This window comes from Poeciliopsis prolifica, unplaced genomic scaffold (assembly GCF_027474105.1).
Source record: "Poeciliopsis prolifica strain line A6 unplaced genomic scaffold, Auburn_PproV2 SCAFFOLD139, whole genome shotgun sequence".
In the NCBI taxonomy this organism is placed as follows: domain Eukaryota; kingdom Metazoa; phylum Chordata; class Actinopteri; order Cyprinodontiformes; family Poeciliidae; genus Poeciliopsis; species Poeciliopsis prolifica.
Window position 1 is genome coordinate 158,570 of NW_026562514.1, and position 23,446 is coordinate 182,015.

Here is a 23,446-nt window from a genome sequence, read left to right on the forward strand (position 1 = left end):
AAAATATTAAATTATTATTTTAATGTACAGAACATGCGATTTTCAACCTTGAAAACCATTTAGAAATTTACATTTTTAACTAGTCATTCAAAGTAAAATGAATCCTAAAACAAACATTGCGGAGTTTGACAGTGAAACTATAGTGGGAATTAATGAATGTGCCAAATAAGTGGAAACAATGTCTTAAAGTTTGATGTGTGGCTCTTAAAAGAGCCTTTGTGTTGTTGTAGCTGCTGCAGCCTCTAAGCTCTCTCTCCGCGGATGCGGCGGGCCAACTGTATGTCTTTGGGCATGATGGTGACCCTCTTGGCGTGGATGGCGCACAGGTTGGTGTCCTCGAACAGCCCCACCAGGTAGGCCTCGCTGGCCTCCTGCAGAGCCATGACGGCGGAGCTCTGGAAGCGCAGGTCGGTCTTGAAGTCCTGAGCGATCTCTCGGACCAGACGCTGGAAGGGCAGCTTGCGGATGAGCAGCTCCGTGGACTTCTGGTAGCGGCGGATCTCTCTCAGAGCCACGGTACCGGGCCTGTAGCGGTGAGGCTTCTTCACGCCGCCGGTCGCCGGAGCGCTCTTCCTGGCCGCCTTGGTGGCCAGCTGCTTCCTGGGGGCTTTGCCTCCGGTGGATTTACGGGCGGTCTGCTTGGTTCTGGCCATGTTCCGCTGCTCCGATCGGGATCCAGAGAGAAAACCAAATGTTGCGACCCGCCGACGCTCCGCTGCTCTTAAGCTCAGGCTCTGGGCGCGTCGCTCTGTGACGCTGCAGCTCCGCTCCGGATCCTGGTTGGTCGGCGGCTCCTCCTGCAGCTCAGCCCCGCCCAGAGGCGTCGGATCACGTCTGAATGTCCGCCGACGCCGACGCCGCGTTCAAAAAGTCCTCCTCTCCGTCCCGCTCTGCCGGGAGCTTTTCTGATTGGTCGCCGGCATCGTCCCGCTCCTCTGCGCGGACATATAAAGCCGCTTTCAGCCGCCGCTGCTCATATTTTCTCGAGTCTCGTCTCCAGAAACAAACAATAACAGCAAAATGAGCGGCCGCGGAAAGACCGGAGGAAAAGCCAGAGCCAAGGCCAAGACCCGCTCCTCCAGAGCAGGACTCCAATTCCCGGTGGGCCGCGTTCACAGGCTGCTGCGCAAAGGCAACTACGGCGAGCGGGTCGGTGCCGGAGCCCCCGTCTATCTGGCCGCCGTGCTCGAGTATCTGACCGCTGAGATCCTGGAGCTGGCCGGGAACGCCGCCCGCGACAACAAGAAGACCCGCATCATCCCGCGTCACCTGCAGCTGGCCGTGCGCAACGACGAGGAGCTCAACAAGCTGCTGGGTGGAGTCACCATCGCTCAGGGTGGAGTGCTGCCCAACATACAGGCGGTGCTGCTGCCCAAGAAGACCGAGAAGGCCGCTAAGGCCAAGTAGAACAACCCAGACACCCCGCTGCGCTGGAAACTAAACAACCAAAGGCTCTTTTAAGAGCCACACACTAAACTGGAAGAGCTCAGACTCATGCTGACTTCACAATGTTAGTTTTTTCCCTTCAATAATTAAAGTTTTACTCATCAAAGTCACTTTTAATTGGGCATTAATGAAAAAGCCTAAGTCAATGACCTCTTGGTTCTACTGAAATTTACAGTCATTAGTCACTGCATTAGTTCTAATTATCCTGTTTTCATAAACAAATGGCCCTTAAATCCTGGGAAAGTCTTCTGTATTTTTATTTAAAACAGCATCTACACTGCTCTGAGGCAACATAGTAATAACTGTTTATAAGCACTAATAGAGGATTCAGTTGCCTTGTGAAACATTGAACCTCTCCATCCAGAATGTTTGATACATTGTATCTTAAAGCTCAGTTTCTCATTAAACAGAACTAGAATTTCCTGCAATCATAAATGCTACACAACTTAGATTTCTATTTCCAGATTTTTGTAATATGTTTCCCCTTCATGTTTTCTGATACTTTTGCTCAAAGTGTGTTTTTGTTTATTTTGCATTGGGATTTAAAATTTCCTCATGGGTTAAGATATGTTAACAAATGTGCACCAATTAGCTTCTTGTGTTAGTTCAATTCTTTGGTAGTAAATAGTAATTAACAGGTGTCAGTTTGTACTTTAAAAGCTGAAAGTACAAATTTAAACATGCTTTTAAAACAAAACATAAGGTAGAACAATCAAATTGATTTACTCTGTGCTCAGATGTTTTAGGTTTATGCAGACTTGCAGAAAACTTGAAAGTCTAACCAGTTTATTATCTAGGAATTATAATCATTAAATAATAAATGAGGAACAATCAGCTCGTCAGAAAGTGTGTGGCCCTGAAAAGGGCCGTTTTGTTCAGATGGTTTATTTTGTGCAGGAGTTGCGAGTTTACACAGTAAATTTCGCAGTGTTAAATATGCTGTGTTAAAATTGATTGACTCTTTCAGAGCTAATACAACAGACTGAGTATAATGCCACCTAGTGTTGGTGTAAATTTCCAGAGTGTATTCACGTCGTGTCAATTTGACTCTGACAAGCTCCGCCCACCTCCTCCTCTCAAACCAACCAGTCTAACCGTTGTGTGGACGCCATTTTTCTCCTGCTTGAGCGACTGCGGTAAGTTTCTTTTTATAAGATAATAATACAATTTGAATTGTTTTATAAGAATATTTTATTTGTTCCCCGGTATATGAGTGGGCTAGATATCTAAATACTGAGTTTTATACGGCTAACCTGACCGAGTGAATGCCTAGCTTAAAATGTCCGCCTAAAATCCATGTCCAAGCCATATAGCATAGATATTTGTTTTATTTATTATTTATTTAGTTATTTTTTGCAATGCAACATAAATTAACCGTAAGCGATGATAATAGTCCAGTTTCATAGTTGACACTGAATTTGGCGCGAGTGATTTTTTTTCCGTGCCCAGCATCATAGCTCTACTGTAAACTTTGCGTGACTCCGCCATTAACCGTTGCTAGTGCTAACAGACAAGGCGAAAAAGAAGCGAGGCAGTTGAATTAACTGTTCTAGTTACTGAAGGAAAGGGCATTTATTAATTGTCTAACTTGGATAAGAGCAAAGAAGTCAAATTAATTTGCGCCAAGCCATTATTGTGTAAACTTTAATCATTGTTTCTATGAACACGATGTAATGTGAGCTGTATTGGTTTGTGAAGCAGTTGGCACGTTTCATAAACTGAAAGCATTCCAGTACTAAAGAATGACTGAGGAATTATGTGGCTGCAGGAACCATGTTGATTAAAACAAGACTTGGCGAGCTGCAAAAATTTGTCCGACTAACGGAGCCGAATCTGAAGGAGTTTTTGACAGCAGGTAAGACACTGGGAGCTTTACACAGGAAGCTCTGAGGCGCTTGTAATGTTACTTGACATTGTTTATCAAAAGTATTGTTCCAGAATTTATGTGCACATGTGAGTATTAGAGCAACATAACCTCATAATTGTGGTTTAGACAAGCATTTGTCTTTTCTCTAGCATTTGTAAAAATTTGGCTCTGCCAACTGTAACAGAGGGCGTGAAGGTTGTTGACAGTTCAGGACTGAGTTGGATGAAGATGTTGTTAAGGATCCTTCTGCTGAGTCCTAACCATCGAATATGAAACTGGTTTGTTATATTTGTAATTCATTTTAGTATTTAATAAGCTTGCTATTTCATTGTGATTACTGTTTTTTGTCTTTCATCTGCTTCTCTTATGGTTAGAATTTGTCTCCATGATGGAATCGCCTGAGGAATCTCAGCCAGCTCATTCTTGTTTTTGTAAGTTGAAGATTTTATTTTTACTAGCATCATCCGAAGAAGGATCTTGTCAACAAGGGCTTGGAGGACCAGCTGCTAGACGAGACACCAAGTTTTGTTCAGAGACTGTCCTGAGTGAAGAAGAGTGCAAGGAAGCCATCGCACTGATTAAGCATTCAGCTGATGAGGACACAATCAAGAAGAAGATGAAGCTCACATTTGACTTCCGGCGCAACATGGTCCTTGACCCCCAAAGGTCAAGCAACATACTCTCTGTCTTTCACATTTCAAAGATGTCAAAGGCTTGGTAATTATTTATTTTGATAATTTTACAGTCATGTAAAATTAGTGTATTTTTTGTGACAAGTCTAAATGAATACAAGTTAAAGTGGCTGGGAAATTTTTAAGCTTTTTACTATCTACATCCTAGGTGGAGCAGGATTTTGTCCTGATGTTTGGAGAAGATGTGTCTGGCAAGTTTCTGGAAAAATGGACGACCACGTTCAAGAGAAAGATCATCCAAACAATGCGGAAGCTTCCAACCACTCAGTGACCTTGAAGAACTTCTCCTGCAGCTGATACTCCTGAGGATAGCACTGAAGTTGGATAATGACATGAGTAAAGGATGACTTCAACAACATGTAGAATTTAATTATTGTGTGAGCTTCACTTAGTGATGTACACATAATTTAAATTGTGTAGTCACTAGGTTTTGATGGTCAATTCAACATCAAATGTTTCTTATCACAGGTTGGGACAGTGACCTCTCATCGATTTTGCTGCTGCTACACCTGATTCCCCCCTCTGCCTTGGGTCGTAAGAGACCAGGAAGGTATCTGCCTCCCAAGCAGAGAAGCGTCTTGTGGTCTTCAAGAAGGTTTGTATTTGTTGCAAATTTTATTTTATGTTATACTCGAGGTTGTTTCACTGGGAGAATTTCAGTTTTACAGTGATATCACATAGTTAAATGCTGTTTTTCCATATATCTGTTTTTTGTGGAACATTGCAGTTTTGTAATTATATTGTTCTTTTCTTTTTCCCCCACAGATAGAAACCAACATCCAAGAACATCTTGATGCCATCACGACGAGCACACAACCCTATCTCCTTGCTGTGGGACGGAGGAAGAAAGTAGCCCAACAGTTCTTCATCATCCTTGACAAGAATGCCATTGCTTGCAGGTCAACATCCTCTCTTGGTGCTTTTGATGAACTGTTTAAGGCACATTACGTGTTTGCCACAACATACAACCCCATACTATGCAACATGTTCACATTCATCCAGACCACTGTGTACAATATAGACGTAGGTAAAGTGAAAGAAAGTCCTCGTGTGGCAGAAATTCGGGCTAGGTTGCTTCAGTAGTACTTGAACAAATCTGTTTGGCATTATGTGTTTTATTTGTTGGGCAGAGTTAAGTTGCACAAATGCACTTGTTTGGTATCTACAAATAGTTCGTTCATGGTTACTTGGATGGAAAAACTCTTTGCCTTAAATGTACTCTGTCAACTTCGAGCCGTCAATGGGATGTACACCATGTGATGTTACTGTGACAAAAGTTAACAATGGATATCAAAACCTGCTTTAATTCAATAAATAAGTTAAATGCATTTCTGTGGTAATGTGATTTTTATTCAGTTGTACATTTCACTCTACAAAAGTGTAAAAATAGCACTTCATATTTATCTGTGCAGAGTTGTTTTTTCACAGCTAAAGAGTAAGTTATCTACACAGTGGAGTGTCAGTTTAACACTCATAGGAGTTATATGAGCCTCCAGTGTAAACTTTCAATAACTCGATGCAGTGTTAAATAACATGAGAACCAGAGTAGTTTTTTCACCATTATGGAGTAACTTATTAACTCTGATTAGAATCATATTTACTCTTATCAGAGTTATTTGACTAGGAGTGTTAAGTTTTATTAACACTGCACAGTGTTAGCCAGTGTAAAATTTTTACTCGATTTAGAGTTCAATTTAACTCTGAAAATGTTACACTGTTGAAAGAGTAACATTAACACCAATTCCGATAGGGAACATATAGACTCGGAAACAGTGTTAAATTCGACTCTATAGGTATTGCTTTAACACTGCCAAATTTACTGTGTAACCCCCGAAGCCGTACAGAGTGCGGCCCTGCCTCTTGAGAGCGTAGACCACGTCCATGGCGGTGACGGTCTGCCTCTCGGCGTGCTCTGTGTAGGTGACGGCGTCACGGATGACGTTCTCCAGGAAGACCTGGAGCACACCGCGGGTCTCCTCGTAGATGAGGCCGGAGATACACTTGACTCCCCCGCGGCGAGCCAGACGGCGGATGGCGGGCTTGGTGATTCCCTGGATGTTGTCACGGAGGACTTTCCGGTGGCGCTTGGCGCCTCCTTTACCGAGTCCTTTACCTCCCTTTCCTCTGCCGCTCATGTTGATCTACAAGAGTCTGAAGAGACGATGAGGGTCAGGAGGAGGAAACAGAGACTATATGGGAGACCTGCGGACCTGAGAGAGAACAGGGGCGGAGTCGAGCTCGCTCCTGGTTTTCTCCGCCGTTTCTTTAAATAGCTTTCCTTCGGCAATTCACGAATTCATTTTGAGAGGATGAAAATAAGTGATGCCCCTGATAAGTTTTTAATACAATCAAGAGGAAAGTAAAGAGAAATCTCGTGTTTCAGTTGAGAAACAATGAAATGAATTGAATGTCGGTATTTAGTGAAACTGAAGAGCTTTCAAAAGTAAAATGACAGAAGCCTCCATTGTCTTATTGATAGGACTGTTGCGTAATCACGTGTTTATGTTGAGTGGATGTGAATCAACAGTAGATATTTATATTATATTCTTGTACATTATGGACTGAATGGCAAAAATGAGCATTTTATTCATCTGATTATCAGTTTGTGGAATAGCGTTTCATTCTTCCTTTTATTTTTTTGCAATGAAAACTTATCAAAAAATCAATAAAAAATCAATTATGAGTGATTAGTTCAGTTTAATATTTGATGAGAACCTACAGAAAAATGATCCGTTATACAGTTACCTGATTTCCTAAGTGTCTCAGAAACTTTTTATACAGTGAAATTCATGTCTGCATACAATTTAAGAGCATGAGTTTGCCTCAGACTACATACTGCTCATTAAAACATGATATAACTGTTAACTGTAGCGTTACATTAATTTGTATAATCCAAAAATTTGACTTTGGTAAAGAAGTGAAGTGGCTGAGATTGTAGTTCAGAACCAGAATCACTTTTTATTCCAACATTTCCACTGGTGAATGAAATGAAATGTGACTTTATGAACATGAAGTCAGTGGTGGTTTAGTGTAATTTGTCCCACTAAGCGTGTTGAGTGAGCTCAACACGTCATTGAAACTGGACGAAAAAGTTCCTGACCCCAAAGCTTCCTCTGCTATGTTTCTCTCTGTTGTTCCTCTGAACGTTTTATATTTTATAGTCGTCAAACAGAACATGTTGGCAGTTTCATAGCCACAATTATAAACCATTGGACGTTTAAAAATAGATATTATGATAAGTCACCGAAATGGTCAAACCACAAAATATCCACATTAAGACCATCAGATGCAATAATTACCCACCAATAAACAAAGAGCTGGAAGTTTTTTTTTCTCTCCCTTTCATTTTATGATTTTATCTGAAATGACAAGTTACTAGGTATACTTTCTGGGTGAAAGTCTAAACTGGGTTTTGTTATTGAAATATACATCTTTTGTCAGGACAAGTTGATAAATAAAATTTAAGCCTCTATCATGGATAGGAGTTTATGGGGAGGCCAGACAACTGCCTGATTAAAATGTCCAAACTTCATGGTCGACCTTTGAGTTTTTTTGTTTTTCTTTTTGCTGCAGCCACATGAAGTTTGTGAGCAGATATGACACCCCAAGTTGGGACTCTTTCAGATTTTAAAGTGCAGTCATAGCTGCTTTAACTTGCACAAGAGTTTATTTCTTTTTACATTTCTCCACCTACCTTTTAGTTTAGCTTAAAAGGTAGGTTATTAACAGAGTTATTTTATTATTTTATTACTAGGAGTGTTAAGTTTTATTAACACTGCACAGTGTTAGCCAGTGTAAAATTTTTACTCGATTTAGAGTTCAATTTAACTCTGAAAATGTAACACTGTTGAAAGAGTAACATTAACACCAATTCCGATAGGGAACATATAGACTCGGAAACGGTGTTAAATTCGACTCTATAGGTATTGCTTTAACACTACCAAATTTACTGTGTAACCCCCGAAGCCGTACAGAGTGCGGCCCTGCCTCTTGAGAGCGTAGACCACGTCCATGACGGTGACGGTCGTCCTCTCGGCGTGCTCTGTGTAGGTGACGGCGTCACGGATGACCTTCTCCAGGAAGACCTGGAGCACACCGCGGGTCTCCTCGTAGATGAGGCCGGAGATTCGCTTGACTCCCCCGCGGCGAGCCAGACGGCGGATGGCGGGCTTGGTGATTCCCTGGATGTTGTCACGGAGGACTTTCCGGTGGCGCTTGGCGCCTCCTTTACCGAGTCCTTTACCTCCCTTTCCTCTGCCGCTCATGTTGATCTACAAGAGTCTGAAGAGACGATGAGGGTCAGGAGGAGGAAACAGAGACTATATGGGAGACCTGCGGACCTGAGAGAGAACAGGGGCGGAGTCGAGCTCGCTCCTGGTTTTCTCCGCCGTTTCTTTAAATAGCTTTCCTTCGGCAATTCACGAATTCATTTTGAGAGGATGAAAATAATAATAATAATAATAATAAATAAAAATCAATTATGAGTGATTAGTTCAGTTTAATATTTGATGAGAACCTACAGAAAAATGATCCGTTATACAGTTACCTGATTTCCTAAGTGTCTCAGAAACTTTTATACAGTGAAATTCATGTCTGCATACAATTTAAGAGCATGAGTTTGCCTCAGACTACATACTGCTCATTAAAACATGATATAACTGTTAACTGTAGCGTACATTAATTTGTATAATCCAAAAATTTGACTTTGGTAAAGAAGTGAAGTGGCTGAGATTGTAGTTCAGAACCAGAATCACTTTTTATTCCAACATTTCCACTGGTGAATGAAATGAAATGTGACTTTATGAACATGAAGTCAGTGGTGGTTTAGTGTAATTTGTCCCACTAAGCGTGTTGAGTGAGCTCAACACGTCATTGAAACTGGACGAAAAAGTTCCTGACCCCAAAGCTTCCTCTGCTATGTTTCTCTCTGTTGTTCCTCTGAACGTTTTATATTTTATAGTCGTCAAACAGAACATGTTGGCAGTTTCATAGCCACAATTATAAACCATTGGACGTTTAAAAATAGATATTATGATAAGTCACCGAAATGGTCAAACCACAAAATATCCACATTAAGACCATCAGATGCAATAATTACCCACCAATAAACAAAGAGCTGGAAGTTTTTTTTTCTCCCCTTTCATTTTATGATTTTATCTGAAATGACAAGTTACTAGGTATACTTTCTGGGTGAAAGTCTAAACTGGGTTTTGTTATTGAAATATACATCTTTTGTCAGGACAAGTTGATAAATAAAATTTAAGCCTCTATCATGGATAGGAGTTTATGGGGAGGCCAGACAACTGCCTGATTAAAATGTCCAAACTTCATGGTCGACCTTTGAGTTTTTTTGTTTTTCTTTTTGCTGCAGCCACATGAAGTTTGTGAGCAGATATGACACCCCAAGTTGGGACTCTTTCAGATTTTAAAGTGCAGTCATAGCTGCTTTAACTTGCACAAGAGTTTTTTTCTTTTTACATTTCTCCACCTACCTTTTAGTTTAGCTTAAAGTCATAAGGAACATGGCTCTGCAGACGCAGTGAGTGGCTCTTAAAAGAGCCTTTGGGTTGTTGCATTCACAGCATTAGCCGGTCTACTTGGAGCTGGTGTACTTGGTGACAGCCTTGGTTCCCTCAGACACGGCGTGCTTGGCCAGCTCACCGGGCAGCAGGAGGCGCACTGCGGTCTGGATCTCCCTGGAGGTGATGGTGGATCGCTTGTTGTAGTGAGCCAGACGGGAGGCCTCGGAGGCGATGCGCTCAAAGATGTCGTTGACGAAGGAGTTCATGATGCTCATGGCCTTGGAGGAGATCCCGGTGTCGGGGTGGACCTGCTTGAGCACCTTGTAGACGTAGATGGCGTAGCTCTCCTTCCTGGTCCTTCTCTTCTTCTTGCCTCCCTTGCCGGCGGTTTTGGTGACCGCTTTCTTGGAGCCCTTCTTGGGCGCAGACTTGGCGGGTTCGGGCATGTTGTCTCTGAAAATTGACAGCGACGACTGACTGTCTGTGAGCGGTGAGGTCTCTGTTATACACCCAGCATGCAAATAGAGCTGCGCCATCCCTCGGCTGTGATTGGCTGTTTCGCTCAGTGGGTAAAACAACAAAGCGCCGACTTCAAAACGAGTCACGTGGGGTTTAGCGACAAAGAAAGAGGCGGGAGTTCATTTTACTTCATAGAGTCTGAATGTTTTCTGCTCGTTTCAACTCACTTCTATTCATTTAATGACCCCAATTCACAATTGAATGAACTGAACCAGACGGTTGTCACGCAGTAAATTCACATCAGTTTGTATTGTTTTGTACTGTTTCTTATTATTCTACCCATCTAAAGAGGGGCCTTTTTGGAGGTTTTATCATATTCAAGAACTCACCAAACTTGGCGACAAGGGAGTTTCAAAATTTCGTATTTTAAGGTCGTTGTAGAAATCGCAAATGAAACGGCTCAACGGCGCCACCTAGCAATTTTTAAAAGCTCATTTGCTATTCCCTTACTTCATCTTAGAGACATGAAATTTGGTACGCTTGTAGAGCTCCCCAAGATGCTCAGAATTTACAATTAATGTCATAGTGCAAGTGTTACAGGATGTCGGCCATTTTAGATTGAAGTTCTGATTTTGACCCGATTTATCTCCTACACAGAAACTCACAGAGGCACCAAAGTTACTGTGATTGATCATCATCGGGTGTCTGACAATACCCAATGGTCGAATGATGACATCATTCGACCATGATGACATCACTTAGGCCACGCCCCTGATAACTTAGTGATAATGGTCAGATAATGGTTGCTATCTGACCCTTTGACCTCATCAACATGAAGCTGTACCCAGAGACAGAAAACATGTTGGTGTGTTGAGGATTCCAACCCTGACCGGCTTCGATGGAGCATGTGGGCGTGGCGGCGTGGCAGACTTTGACTATTCGCTGTCAAATATCAAGATTCAGTTACTTCCATATGCAAGATTACAGCTGCATCACACATCCTGTGTCTCTCTACAGAACAATCCTGAACACATTTCCATGATGTCATCAAGTGACCCGCCCACTTTTAATCATCTGTTTTTTCTTTTGTATGTTTTACTGTTATTCTATCATTCATATGGGTTTCATCATGTGAAAACTGACTTAAAACGATAACATGATGAACTCTATGAATGCTGGCTGCTGACCAAACCGCATTGGGGTGGAGAAATGGCGAGCTGCAGTCCTTCGCCATGTGCATACGATCGGCTCTAAATCACACATGGATCATCCGACTGGCGCCAAATTGGATATGTATGACCTTTGTTGACCTCTAAAGAACCCAAAAGCATTGAAATGTATTTTGACTCCACTGCGCCCCCTACATTCATCCACCAGCTATATCTCCTCGCTAAATCCACCAATCTGCACCACATTTTTGTGCGTCGTCAGGGAATGCCGCCGAACGCATCGATACGTACCGCCTGGTGGACGGATGCAGAAACTGCACAACAGCTTCTGTGGTGGCTGGCGGGGCGGCGGTTGCTAGTACCCTGCCGTGGCCAATAGGCCGGAGCGGCGCTTGGCTGCGAGGGCCGCAATACTCGAAATACTCCAGGAAAAAAAAGCCAGTTTAACCCAGTCATACATATTCAACTTTTTTTTTTTTAAAGTAATTTGTTTTATTTCAAACAGGTTTTCCAGAGGAAAAAAAGAAGAAATCAGAAAAAAAAAAACACCCAGAAACAAAATAGTCATATAGTTTCTTCGCACAGTAAATCAGGAGATCAGAGAACAAACGATTCACTTCATGTCACACGGATTTCAAAGCTTTTATATTTGTGAAACAAGCAAAAGCTGCGCTGGCATGTAAAATATTAATCATGATGCAGGGGGGAAAAATAATAATAATTTCACCTGAAGAACTTTCTTTGGTTTTTTTTTCTACAGGGTTGCTGGAGCAGGTTAAAGGGTTTGAGAGATAAAGAGGCATTCCTGAAGTATTTCTAATCACCTCTCAGTCGATCCAGACGGAGACATTAAAACGTCTGTGGAACCAAAAACCCACAGCAGGAGGAGAGCAGATGCTTCTGCGCCGTTCATTGGTTTGAGCTTTTGACTCAAAATGAACAGGAAGGCACAATCTGCCCACTTTATCGCAAGCCACAGTCACAGACTCTCTTCTTCCCGTCGGGACCTTTTTAACTCTGCATTTTGTTCTCGCCACTTTCACCACAAACACCGGCAGCTTGAATTCACTGGTGCACAGGTTGCCCTCCTGGTTCCAGCCTTTGCCGTTGCAGATTTCTACGATAAGGTTTTTGTTTGAGCTCTCGATGAAGGTCTGAGTTGGTTCCTCGCAGCGATTCAAGAGGCTTATGTGTCTAGGGAAATAAATATATTGTTTAAGAAAAACATTCATGTTTTTCATTTAAAGAAAGTTTTTCTTCATGATGTCACAAGTCATTCAGTTAAACTCACATTATGAATTAGAGTGTGTTTGATTTGAACTGAATCACATGCAAACCACAGTTCATAGTTGTGGCTTCGATATGACAGAGTTACGCTTTCATACCAGCAGCTGCTGACGTTTATTCTCACCTTTCACTCAAAGGTATTGACATCAGTAACTCACCTCTGCCAGGCAGGTTTTGACCTGGTGTCAAAGTTTTTTGGAAGGATGTGTCTTTTTTCAAAGGTAAAGAAAGCGTTTCGTTTTTTGGTCGGCTGACAGGGCAGTTTGTTTAAATCCTCGATTCCCAGGACGCAGCCGCAGAAGACGGCGACCAGCAGGATGACTTGCATTTTCTTGTCTGCAGAGGAAGAAACTCAAAGTAACTGAATGCCATTCAAAACGTTTGTCACTTCGCTTTGAAGCTGTGATTGGGACGTAAAAAAAAAAAAAAAAAAAAAAAAAGAAGTTCCTTGGTCATAATTTAAGAAGCTGTTTCATTAAAGATGTTTAATTATCAATCAGAAACAATCGACTTCAGATGCAAGTTATAACTCAGGAGATATTTATTTCAGTTCAGTGCATTTTTATTCTGGAGGTGTGGGAACTCACTGAGCAAATGATCAAACGACGAAGGATTTTCAGATGGCTTATTATCTGACGGCTTCTTTTGAAAAGGCCCAGCAGGCCAGAGGCCACGTATTGGAGGGTGAAGGTAAAGTCTGGTCTGAGAAAATGTTGAGGCGGAAACCGCCGTCACCTCCAGACCAGTTAACGGGGTGAGAGAGTTGCCTGGCTAAGCGGCGCTAAGAGGAACAGGAAGGTGGTGGTCTGCACTCTCTCACGTCTGGTTTTACAAACACGTTTTTCATGATTGCGACGCTTCAGTGGGACGAACTTTCACCACTTTGAAAGTGCATTTTGAATTACCTGTGCAATCAGTCAGAGCCACGTTTACTACCAATTCTCAGGGGGTTGGGTTTTCTGCACCTTTAGGTGTGACCTATGAATGCTTCTCTTAAGTCTTTCTCTACACTAATGATTTTCTGTTTTTTGTTGGATCATTTAGCAGCATTGCTCACTGTTGCTGAATTTAGACATTGTCAGTGTGGATTCTGTTCCTCTGTCAGCAACTCAGAGCCGAGTGCTGGACAGTCACTGTTTATCAGCCATTGGTACATTTATTCTCTTTGTGAGCAGAACTAACAGTCAGCTGAGCTCTTTGTAAACACAAAGAATCTGAAATGTTGCTGTTTCACTTTATTGGAGTCAACGGACAGCATTGAATAACGTTGCGTCTTACTGAGATGAAGCTGCTGCTGCACTGATGAGCAACCAGTAGGGGGCAGTGTAGCAGTGCCTCTAAAACACCTTTAACGTCTATGCATAAAAGGCTCATAAACTTATAAGCTTTGCAAACAGATTCAGGTCTGAGGAAGATTCAAATTATCAGTAATTATTGATATTTCTCTCTTTTTTTACATTATGCCTACATGTGTGAGGATGAACAACTAACTCAAAACATAATACTAGTTATCACCATATTGGTTACATTTTCTAACATTTATTGCAAAACTAGAAAAAAAAAAAGGTTCATAGCAAAGCAGCTACTTTAGTCACTGAGACGTCTCAGAACTGCAGAGCCGTTTTTGAAACATGAGCTGCGATTGGACAAAATCAGGTTTCATATGAGCTTTATTGGGCCATATTCAAAGCAATAGTGATTTGTTTAGCATGAAAACAATTAACTTGATCAAATGTATGACTGAAACCAGATATTTCCACGTCTTCTGAATTTAAGAAAGTAAAAAATGTCTCCAAAACACAATTTCAACAGGTTTTCTGGTATTTAGCAAATAAACAAATTTAAATAACTCAAATGAACCTAAAAACAAGAGACATTTGGTCTGACTTAGTTTCAGACTCATCTCAATGTAATGTGTCTTTATATTCAGGAGACGTAAATTTCTGGTTTCAGCTGCACTTTTGAAAGCTCTACACTTTCACACGATGCTTGTATTGTATTCACACCGTATCCAAAAACTTACTGTCATGTGAAACGGTTATTATAAAATGTCTATTCTTAAGAATGTGAAGCAAATAAAAACTTCAAGGGTTCAAGGGTTTGAATTTACCAGTTATAACAGCGTAGAAGCGTTTTTCATCATCTTAGCCGATCCTGATTGAATAGACCAAATATTGAAGCCATTAGTATCATCGGTTATAACTGAAAAAGCTTTGACTCACCTTCCATGGTCTCCACTCTCTGTCTTGTGTCGAGACAGGGAGGAGGTTTCTGACGTTATAGTCAGTTGACCGACCACCGCGTGACCCGGCTCACAGCAAGCAGCCAATCAAATGACCGAAATCAACCGGCATCACTCTGTAAGTCTAAGGTCACGATCAACAAATATTCATACTGCTGACTCAAATCAAGCGATTGTTTTTTGCTTTGTTTTTTTTTTGACAGATCACCCTGTGGTGAGTGGCAACAATTGAGGTTGGAACATTGCAGCTGACGCTTTGAGCAAGAGAAAAGAAACGAGAAGCTTTCAGGGGGTGGTGGGCCTTAGAACCGGTTAGGACATGAGTTGATTTAATTTGGGTGTTTTGTTCAATTTCACCTTTAGAAGATGAGCGTGCTCCACCTGCTTTCTGCTTTAGTCCAACTTTTTTGCTCTCTGGCCTGTAGAGACATGTTGGTACCAGATTTTTCAACCGTTTTATATTTAGAACCTACATGTGTGTTTATTGATGCTTCTTGCTAGATTAACAAACTAGTTGTTTTTGTTAATCTCTCCTCAAAATCCATGGCACAGCACACCTGAACAGCTTTCTATCTTGAAATGAGCGAAATATTTTTGTTTCTTCTCAAACCTTTCATTAAAAATACTGTTTGCAAACATGCTCTGTGCTAATGAACAGAAGCTTCATGCACATATTTCCTTAAATTCAAACCTGTGCAGCTTTGACTCTCTCACAATCCTGCTCTCCTTATTGGTGGCTGCCTAGCAACCCTTACAGAATGACATCACTGCCTCATTTTGAGGGGGGGGGGGGGTTTGGGGTTTTCTGCACCTTTCAGGCGTGACCTACAAATGCTTCTCTCAAGTCTTTCTCTGCACTAACAATTTCCTGTTTTTTGTTGGATCACTTTGCAACATTGCTTTACAAAATGGAGTTTTATCATAAAGATTTAACTTTTTACTGGTTAGATGAAAGAAATGATTTGCTTTAGCAAATTCCAGTGTGGATTCAGTTCCTCTGTCACCAACCCTGAGCCAAATATGTCAGTTTTACTGCACATAAGTCACTGTTTATCAGACTTTTTTTTTTTTACATAGATACTCTTTGTGTGCAGAACTGAGAATCATTTCAAACACCATCAATCTGAAATGTTGCTGGTTTACTTTATTAGGGTCAACGGACAGCATTAAATAATGTTGCATGTCACTGAGATGAAAGTTGCTGCTGTACCGAGAAACAACCAATAGGGGGCAGTGTAGCTTTAGATTGAGTGAGCTCATGGAAAACTATTCAAGGCTGGTTTTAAACATATCCAAACGACTTAAGTAGTTTAAATCTATTTTTTAACATCCCTTTTCTCTTTGAACAATTTCCAAGATGCTTTTTTCACATTACAGTGATGTAATTTATCAGCCAGTTTATAGATGAGGGTCACACAATAACCTTTTAAGTTGTACAGACGGTGCACCAACCACATAAAATGAATTAAAAGAAATTAAGAGGATTATTAGTTCAAACAGTAGTATGTGCAGCAATTAGCTCAGCATGATAGGTGTGAGATTTAAAGTGTAAGTGAATTTGCATTCCAGCTCAAATGTTTGGGAGATTATGGAGATTATTGAACTTTACAGCAACCCTTTCCTACACTATTATGTCATCTGCATTAAGTTTATGAAATGCAACTAATAATTAATCATTTCTTGCACCAGCATCTTATTGGTCACATTAGACAGGGAATTAGCTGCTTAAAAGTCATGTGTGTGGCCCTGAAAGGACCTTTGTTTAGTTGGTTTGTTTTGTGCAGAGGTTGCGAGTTTAACCCCGAAGCCGTACAGAGTGCGGCCCTGCCTCTTGAGAGCGTAGACCACGTCCATGGCGGTGACGGTCTTCCTCTTGGCGTGCTCGGTGTAGGTGACAGCGTCACGGATGACGTTCTCCAGGAAGACCTTGAGCACACCGCGGGTCTCCTCGTAGATGAGGCCGGAGATTCGCTTGACTCCCCGCGGCGAGCCAGACGGCGGATGGCGGGCTTGGTGATTCCCTGGATGTTGTCACGGAGGACTTTCCGGTGGCGCTTGGCGCCTCCTTTACCGAGTCCTTTACCTCCCTTTCCTCTGCCGCTCATGTTGATCTACAAGAGTCTGAAGAGACGATGCGGGTCAGGAGGAGGAAACAGAGACTATATGGGAGACCTGCGGACCTGAGAGAGAACAGGGGCGGAGTCGACCTCAACACGTCACTGAAACCTGCGTTTCTTAATTTGCGTTTTTTAAAGGTATTCTTTACACCGTTCATTAGATTTTATATTGGAACCACTTGTGCTGGTGGGACACGTTTATGTTTCCAGGGTGAAGTTGTATCAACGTACTATTGATGCAACTTTAAGGACGGATTGGTCTTGTGAAATCTTAAAATAGGCATTCTCAGTTTGCGCTCCATTTTTGTTTCTGTATTTATTTCGAACATGACAGCAGTATAAAGTAAGGCACAAGAACAAGGAATGCGAAAGACACATAGTTTTGCACCGCAGAAGTTTTAACATGTTCGAAAAGGATCAGGAAGAAGTAAGAAACTCATGATAAACCAGGAAAGCCAGAGATTTCGATGTGACTCTTTTTAATTCAAATCTGTCAGTCTGACACATAAGCAGACTGACTGCACTTTCAGTTCCACCACAGCCTCTACCATCTGCACTCTACAAACTTCCCGTCTGAACCTGGACCACTTCAAAGACCCCTGCAAAGAGTCCATGACCCCGGAGACCACAGAACATTCTCCCCGGACCGAATCCAATTGATTAAGAACGCTCCATTTTTCCTCCGTAAACTATTTTGTCCTACACACCTTTAACTCACCGTCACCTCAACTCAAGTCAACTCACCTCATTGTACTTCAGTTTCTCTGCATGTTGGTGTTTGGAGCAAAGCCAAACAAACCTCACCTAGCATTAAAGACTACATTTAGGCTGTGTTAACAATAATTACATGCAACACATAAATAGATTGCACCAATGCAAGCTTGATCTGCTTGCACCAATGTAAGCAACAGAGATGCTTGAGAATTTAATCGTCATTAGATCTGTATTTTAAAGCAACGCTTCCTCTAACCACTTCCTTGATTTGACTCGTTCGCAGTGTCCTCTCTAACACATCAAACCCTCAGTTCAGCCAACGTAAGAATAAGGAGGTAAGAATGTTATTCTCTAGCAGAGATGGGTAATACGTGCCTCGTCTGGCAGAGTGTTCGTGTGGTCTTCGCTCTTTGCAACTTTGTCTTTATTTGTTTACATTAATATTTAGTCTTTTTATAAAAGTCTCATCTTCTGCTCTGTGGTTATGAAAGAACAACATTTGTTATGCTGCAACAAAACATACAGAAAGGTATTGATCTGCAATAAATGGGGCATACTCGGTGAATTTAGAGTTGATGTATATTTTGCATTCTCGCCGTTTGACGCTAAAGTAATCGACTTTAGTTCCTCCATGTTATTTGATAGACGTGAGATTAAGAGAGAACACAACATAACTGCGTTACTCTAGAGTTATCGGGACCCCGGCTAACTATTTCTGCAGATAGTTAAATATGGAGATCAAGGTGTGAGGCAAGACAAATGATGTCCAGATCCCAGAAACGAGGCCATAACCAGGAGTTAAACCTGATCGTCTACACGCAAGAGTCACTGATCTCACCGTGTGTCTGTGGCTGGAGGGACACATACAGAGCAGAACAAAGGCGGGTTGTGTCGAGGAAAGTTTTACTTTAACAAGAGTCTGAATGAGAGGAAGTGACAAATGTATCAAAACCTTGCAAGTTGAGAACAAAAATACAGTCGCAGTCTGTAAAGTCTGTTCTGACTGACGGTTGATTCTGGATGATTTTTATGGGTTCTGTCATCAGATCTTGTCACAGAGAGTTACTGTTTGAAAAGAAGGTTGTTTGAACTATACGTACGTGTGAAGATCTACAGTGCTAGGATATTTTTAAGTTTAAAACTCTTCTCACGTCGAGGAGTTTACATTAGTTGCAGGCTGTGACGTTCTTCTTCTTCTTCTTTTTATTTTAGGAAGTATTTCTGCTGGACCAGAAACGTCTCGCCTCATCCAGGTCACATCTGACCAAGCTGCAGAGAATAAAGATGTTGTTCTCTCCCAGAGGCCTTCAGTCTGTGTGGCTTCTTCTTGCTGTTCTTGGACTAGGCCGTCATGGTGTGTTTGACATTTGCTTACATGAAACAATAATAAATTTTTTCTGACTCGGGGGGGAATGAAGTATTGGAAGTAAATGTCAAGTAAAGAAATTCGAAAGTTAAAAGTTTGTGTGCATCTCTTTTTCTACCATAAGATATAAACTGAGATCAGAAACCTCAGCTGTGATTTGCGCTAATATTTATGACAAACGGTTGCTGAACGTATTTCTGTCATTTGCTTTTTCTGTTATTAGTCCATCTAGAGATTTATTAAAAGGAAAACAAAGAATTAATTTGCATAATGATTCATTAAGTTGTTTATAATGTGTTTCAGATGTGGAGGCTTCAGAAGGAAAACGATTCATTCATAAAAAAGTTGGAGACTCTGTGGAGCTTTCATCAAATTTACCAGCTGAAGGCATCGCCAGGGCAGATTGGAGCTATGGAGGCATGAAAGTAGCAATCAAAGGTTCAGGTCTTACTGGAAACAATCCATTTAAAGGCAGATCAACATTCAATAACACAACCTTTAGTTTCACAATAAGAGGCCTGACTCTTCAAGATTCTGGTCAATTTATTTTCAACGCAGAGGTCAAAGGCCAACAACGTCCAGTCGTCATCACTCTGCAAGTTCAGGGTAAGATGCTGGTCTTTCAATTCAATCAATCAAAAACAACATTTTCAAGAAAGAAAACTTGTGTAAAACTCTTAAAGAACAGACTGATTAACACACTGTTTTCAAAATGAAGAACACAATATTGTTAGAAAACAATCAATGCAAAAAAAAAAAAGGAGCTCATGCAAATTTTTACATCATGTCTATATGGGTCACTACTGTCCTGCTGCAGAGCCTAAAAGAGCTCGAGCTTTAAGGCCAAACACTGATCGATCGCAGGAGAGACTCCCAGGATTTACTGGGCGAAAGCAAATTTTATGGTTGCATCAATTATGAAGAATTGATCATTTGATGACAACTTTCTGAAATTTCTAAGATTAAAGGGGGCAATACTATGTGAATTGTGCAAATAAAGTACACATAAGTATAATGTTACTGTTCCGTTACACTTCTTCCCTCTGTTCTCATATTAGAGCCCATATCCACAACTCCCATTGTGTTTTCCAACATCACTGAGCCTGGATCAGATGGATCTTGTTCAGTTTTTCTGGAGTGCAAAGTAAATAATCACAGCAACGTCATCTACAGCTGGACTGTGGAAACCCAAACCAGAAACGGGCCCAGACTGCAATACAAGATTACACCACAAGATGGCAACACCACATTCACCTGCAATGCCTCCAATGTTATCAGTGAGGTGTCAGCATCCAAAATACTGAAATGCAGCTCTATTGACGGTATGTTCAGAAATATGAATTCTTCTGTTTGACTTGTTTGTGTATTAAGTTCACATTTGTAAATAAAATAGAGACCAGTTTGACCAACAATGAAAAATAAAACAGGAAGTCATCAAGCTATTAAGTTCTGAGAAAACAGGACGATGTCCCAGTTCTTTGGGTCATAACAAGGGACAGTTTACATCTTTATTACATGAAGGCTGCAATACATGTTGGGTTAAATGTGAACACGTGATTCCACATGAAGGTATTAAGTTGGATAAATGCTTTCACATTATGCTTTTTCTGACTGGACTTGTAACAACAATGCGACACTTTGCACCCATCTGAACGAATAATGAAGATGTGCACAGAAAAGGTTTTGGGGTCAAAAGTGAAAAAGAGAAGGATTTCAAAATCTATTAACTGTACAGTTTATTTTTCCATCTTCTGAAAATTTCCCACTTATCGTCGTTTTTGTCTGAAGAGCAACTAGATCATGGTGAACTTGCACGAATCCAAACTGGTTTTAAAGCTGCAGTATGTGACTTTTATGAAAATTAGATGTGTTTTTTTTATATTTGTTAGAACTGTCAGTATGTTGAGACAGTTTGTTCAACATAATGATCATCAGTGTTGATGATCAGTGAAATTATCAATCTCTTTCCCCTGCTCCCTAAGCTGTAAATGCACCGAGCCCAACCAGAAGCAACCAATCAGAGCCAGGAGGAGGATCTTAGTGCTGTTAATCATCCTCATGAACGCACTGTGGTGGTTCCGATATCCTGATTTTGAGCCTTCAGAGTCATCAATGTTTCAAAGACAGAAATGACACAATGAAGTTTCTCAGATCAGTTTTAAAACCAGGTTGTAGCAAAGCAGTCATGAGAGAGTGCTGGTAGGCATCCATTAAACAGTCATTGAAAAGATATCTAAAACTTCTTCAATAATGCAAAAAACTAAATATGGTTTTAGTATTTTATGTACAGAGCCACATGTTGCTGTCCTGATGGTTCTTCTCCCTGCCTCCATATTGTTGCAGGATGTGGTTTTTCTCCCGCCATGTTTTGGGTCAGGTTGGCTGTCGGACTTCTCGTTGTCCTGGTGCTGGTCTGGCTGCTGTACGAACCAAAGTTGAAGGGTAAGATGCGCCATGTGAAACTTTGTCTTTCACCAACAGTTGATTTGATAAAGCTTTAACCCGTTTGGTTTGATTTTTCCACAGAAGTACTTTGTTCCGGGTGTGTAGGACTCTCTCTTTTTCATATTAAAATTGAACGTTTTTTTCAATTCCAACATGATTCCTCCACAAGATGAAACTTATCTATTTGTTTATTCATTCCAGGTTGAAACGCGCTACAGGAGTCGACCAGGACCCCAGTGAGCTGGAGCTCAACTCCTCAGCTCCTCGGGTCAGTTTTCTATTTTTGCGCTCAAATCATAAGAAAATAAAAATCCACGTACCGTCAAACTTTCATGTAACAGTTCGCTTCAATTACTGACAGGCGATGCTTTGGTGTATGAAAACTCAGGAGGCGCCGCAGATGCAGCAGAAGCTACAAACTGCTGATGCACTCCAAGCATCGTCTGTCAGTTTGTTTGTTCCTTCAAGTGCAAACGTCCCACCTCTAAGTTCCCATCAGCAATCGGGACAGTCAACGGGGAACAAGTGGACGAGATGAGCCCAGGAAATCCATCAGAAAAGTTTCTTCTCAGACCACAGTCAGTCGTGGAAGACGGTTCTTCCTTCAACAGGAAGAACCAGAACCCGAAAGACTGGGGTTCTGGTTCTTCCTGTTAAACAGAGGTTTTTCCTCTCCACTGTCTCTACATGCTCAGAGTGAGGAAGGTGAAACGACGATTGTCCACATTCCTGCTGGATTTCCTTAGATTTAAAACATTTGAACAAATTTGAATAGTAAACCAAACTTGAAGAGAAAATATCACATAATTATGAGTCATTCTTAGTATTTTGCCTGCTTGTTGCTATTAGTTTGTTTTGTGGTTTTGAAATGAGAAGAACAGACTGTTTAGCTCATTTGCATATTTAATATCTTTCTCAGGTTTTATGATGAATAAAATTTGCTCATTGCTGCATTAAAAATACTTGTTGTCACATTAATAGAAAATAAATGACTATTTTCTTCACCTGCGGTTTAAAGGTTCTTAAGGGAAATTTACTACGAATAATTACATTCTATCATTGGAGAAAGACAAAAAAAAATCATTTAAAAAAATCTTGACTTAATATTTCAGGCGTGCGATCTCAAAAATGCTCAGATCGCGTCCGGATCCTGAAGTCATTGCATCTCACCTTCTGTCCTTTTGGGTTTTTCGGTTTTTGAAGCTGTTCGCTTCAACCAGTCCTTACAAAACAGTAAAACAATGGCAGACTCTTCATTTTCTTTCTCAAATGAACCAAAACTAAAAATTTACCAAGAGTGAAGATGACCGGCACCTGGTGCACTTGGTGGGAAAAGCAACCAAGTGAATCTATAGTGGAGATTTGTGCTGCATTTATTTATTTTTTTGTCACTTGGATGCTTATTGTCTGTTACAGTGCGTGAGTACAAGCTGGGTTGTTTACAAAGCGAAAGTACTGTCTGAAAATGAAATGGTATTTACAGTGTATGAACACAGAACTACTGAGTGGCCAACAATAATATTATAATAGGAATTAGATTGAAAACTTTGAATCTGGACGTTATATAACAGCTCAACCATTTTTGTGTAAATTAATTCTACTTTTCAGTTCATTACATGACTGCAATTTGTTGTTACAAATATTACTTTTTTAAGTCAGTAGCACCGCAAGATTGGCAGCAGGGGTCGCTGTTGCTTCCCTTTCCTGGAGCCATCTGTAAAACCATCAGAGGATTTCCAGGATGATCCTGAAAACGTGAAACCATTTTCAATTAAAATCTTCATTATTAACGTCTCAGCTTTTCCTCTGATCATTCAAGCAGAAGAGCGTTTTTAGCATTTAGTCAAGTCGACTGAATGCTAAAAACTCGTGGCTTTTATTTATGCTCAGAAGTGCAGCTCAGTTCAACCACTTCGACTCGCTCGCTGCGGTTTTAGCACATTGCTATCAATCACATGACACTTCTCTACAAGAGGAAGTGCAAAACGCTCATCTATGCTGACCAGGGGCCTTCTGGGTTTTTTTTCTTCTTTGCATTTCCTCTGATCTTTCTCTCTCTCTGTGTGTCACTCTATTTTTATCATGTTAAACAGCCTTAACATTTGTAAATATGTTTTCTC

General features: G+C 41.1%; 4 protein-coding genes and 1 pseudogene across 5 annotated transcripts; 1 reads left to right on the top strand and 4 right to left on the bottom strand.

Moving 5' to 3' along the window:
* Positions 1-187: 187 nt before the first annotated feature.
* LOC129355601 (uncharacterized) lies at positions 188-8,055 on the bottom strand. Its single transcript, XM_055025189.1, has 4 exons — positions 7,978-8,055; positions 5,794-6,156; positions 847-1,393; positions 188-797 (listed from the first exon to the last, which is right to left on the bottom strand). Exons 2-4 carry the CDS (start codon positions 6,138-6,140, stop codon positions 243-245), a joined length of 1,449 nt encoding a protein of 482 aa, XP_054881164.1. The 5' UTR covers positions 6,141-6,156; positions 7,978-8,055; the 3' UTR covers positions 188-242.
* On the bottom strand, positions 6,066-16,551 carry LOC129355621 (histone H4-like). Of its 2 annotated transcripts, XM_055025213.1 has the most exons (3): positions 16,498-16,551; positions 7,978-8,286; positions 6,066-6,156 (listed from the first exon to the last, which is right to left on the bottom strand). In XM_055025213.1, the coding sequence occupies exons 2-3, from the start codon at positions 8,268-8,270 to the stop codon at positions 6,147-6,149; spliced, it is 303 nt and encodes a 100-aa protein (XP_054881188.1). In that variant the 5' UTR covers positions 8,271-8,286; positions 16,498-16,551; the 3' UTR covers positions 6,066-6,146. The 2 variants fall into 2 exon arrangements, with proteins under 2 accessions (XP_054881188.1, XP_054881187.1); XM_055025212.1 differs by lacking the exon at positions 6,066-6,156 and having other exon boundaries at positions 7,654-8,286.
* On the bottom strand, positions 8,196-16,795 carry LOC129355624 (histone H4-like; annotated as a pseudogene).
* LOC129355619 (histone H2B 1/2-like) lies at positions 9,577-9,986 on the bottom strand. Its single transcript, XM_055025210.1, has one exon. The coding sequence runs from the start codon at positions 9,971-9,973 to the stop codon at positions 9,599-9,601; it is 375 nt and encodes a 124-aa protein (XP_054881185.1). The 5' UTR covers positions 9,974-9,986; the 3' UTR covers positions 9,577-9,598.
* Positions 16,796-16,890: 95 nt separating the features above from the next.
* LOC129355602 (SLAM family member 6-like) lies at positions 16,891-21,983 on the top strand. The gene is made up of 9 exons (XM_055025190.1): positions 16,891-16,939; positions 17,799-17,850; positions 18,728-18,869; positions 19,185-19,487; positions 19,940-20,203; positions 21,225-21,323; positions 21,408-21,423; positions 21,528-21,594; positions 21,795-21,983. The coding sequence occupies exons 3-9, from the start codon at positions 18,800-18,802 to the stop codon at positions 21,981-21,983; spliced, it is 1,008 nt and encodes a 335-aa protein (XP_054881165.1). The 5' UTR covers positions 16,891-16,939; positions 17,799-17,850; positions 18,728-18,799.
* Positions 21,984-23,446: the final 1,463 nt, after the last annotated feature.

Bases quoted from the DNA above. Each gene is read 5' to 3' on its own strand.
- LOC129355601 (XM_055025189.1), bottom strand. From the start codon at position 6,140: ATGAGCGGCAGAGGAAAGGGAGGTAAAGGACTCGGTAAAGGAGGCGCC. The intron at 1,394-5,793 runs GAGTCGAATTTA...ACTTGGCCTTAG, and splicing joins GTGTTAAAGCAATACCTATA to CGGCCTTCTCGGTCTTCTTG. The intron at 798-846 runs GCGGACATTCAG...GCTGAGCTGCAG, and splicing joins TGAACGCGGCGTCGGCGTCG to GAGGAGCCGCCGACCAACCA.
- LOC129355621 (XM_055025212.1), bottom strand. From the start codon at position 8,270: ATGAGCGGCAGAGGAAAGGGAGGTAAAGGACTCGGTAAAGGAGGCGCC.
- LOC129355619 (XM_055025210.1), bottom strand. From the start codon at position 9,973: ATGCCCGAACCCGCCAAGTCTGCGCCCAAGAAGGGCTCCAAGAAAGCG.
- LOC129355602 (XM_055025190.1), top strand. From the start codon at position 18,800: ATGTTGTTCTCTCCCAGAGGCCTTCAGTCTGTGTGGCTTCTTCTTGCT. The intron at 18,870-19,184 runs GTGTGTTTGACA...AATGTGTTTCAG, and splicing joins TCTTGGACTAGGCCGTCATG to ATGTGGAGGCTTCAGAAGGA. The intron at 19,488-19,939 runs GTAAGATGCTGG...TTCTCATATTAG, and splicing joins CATCACTCTGCAAGTTCAGG to AGCCCATATCCACAACTCCC.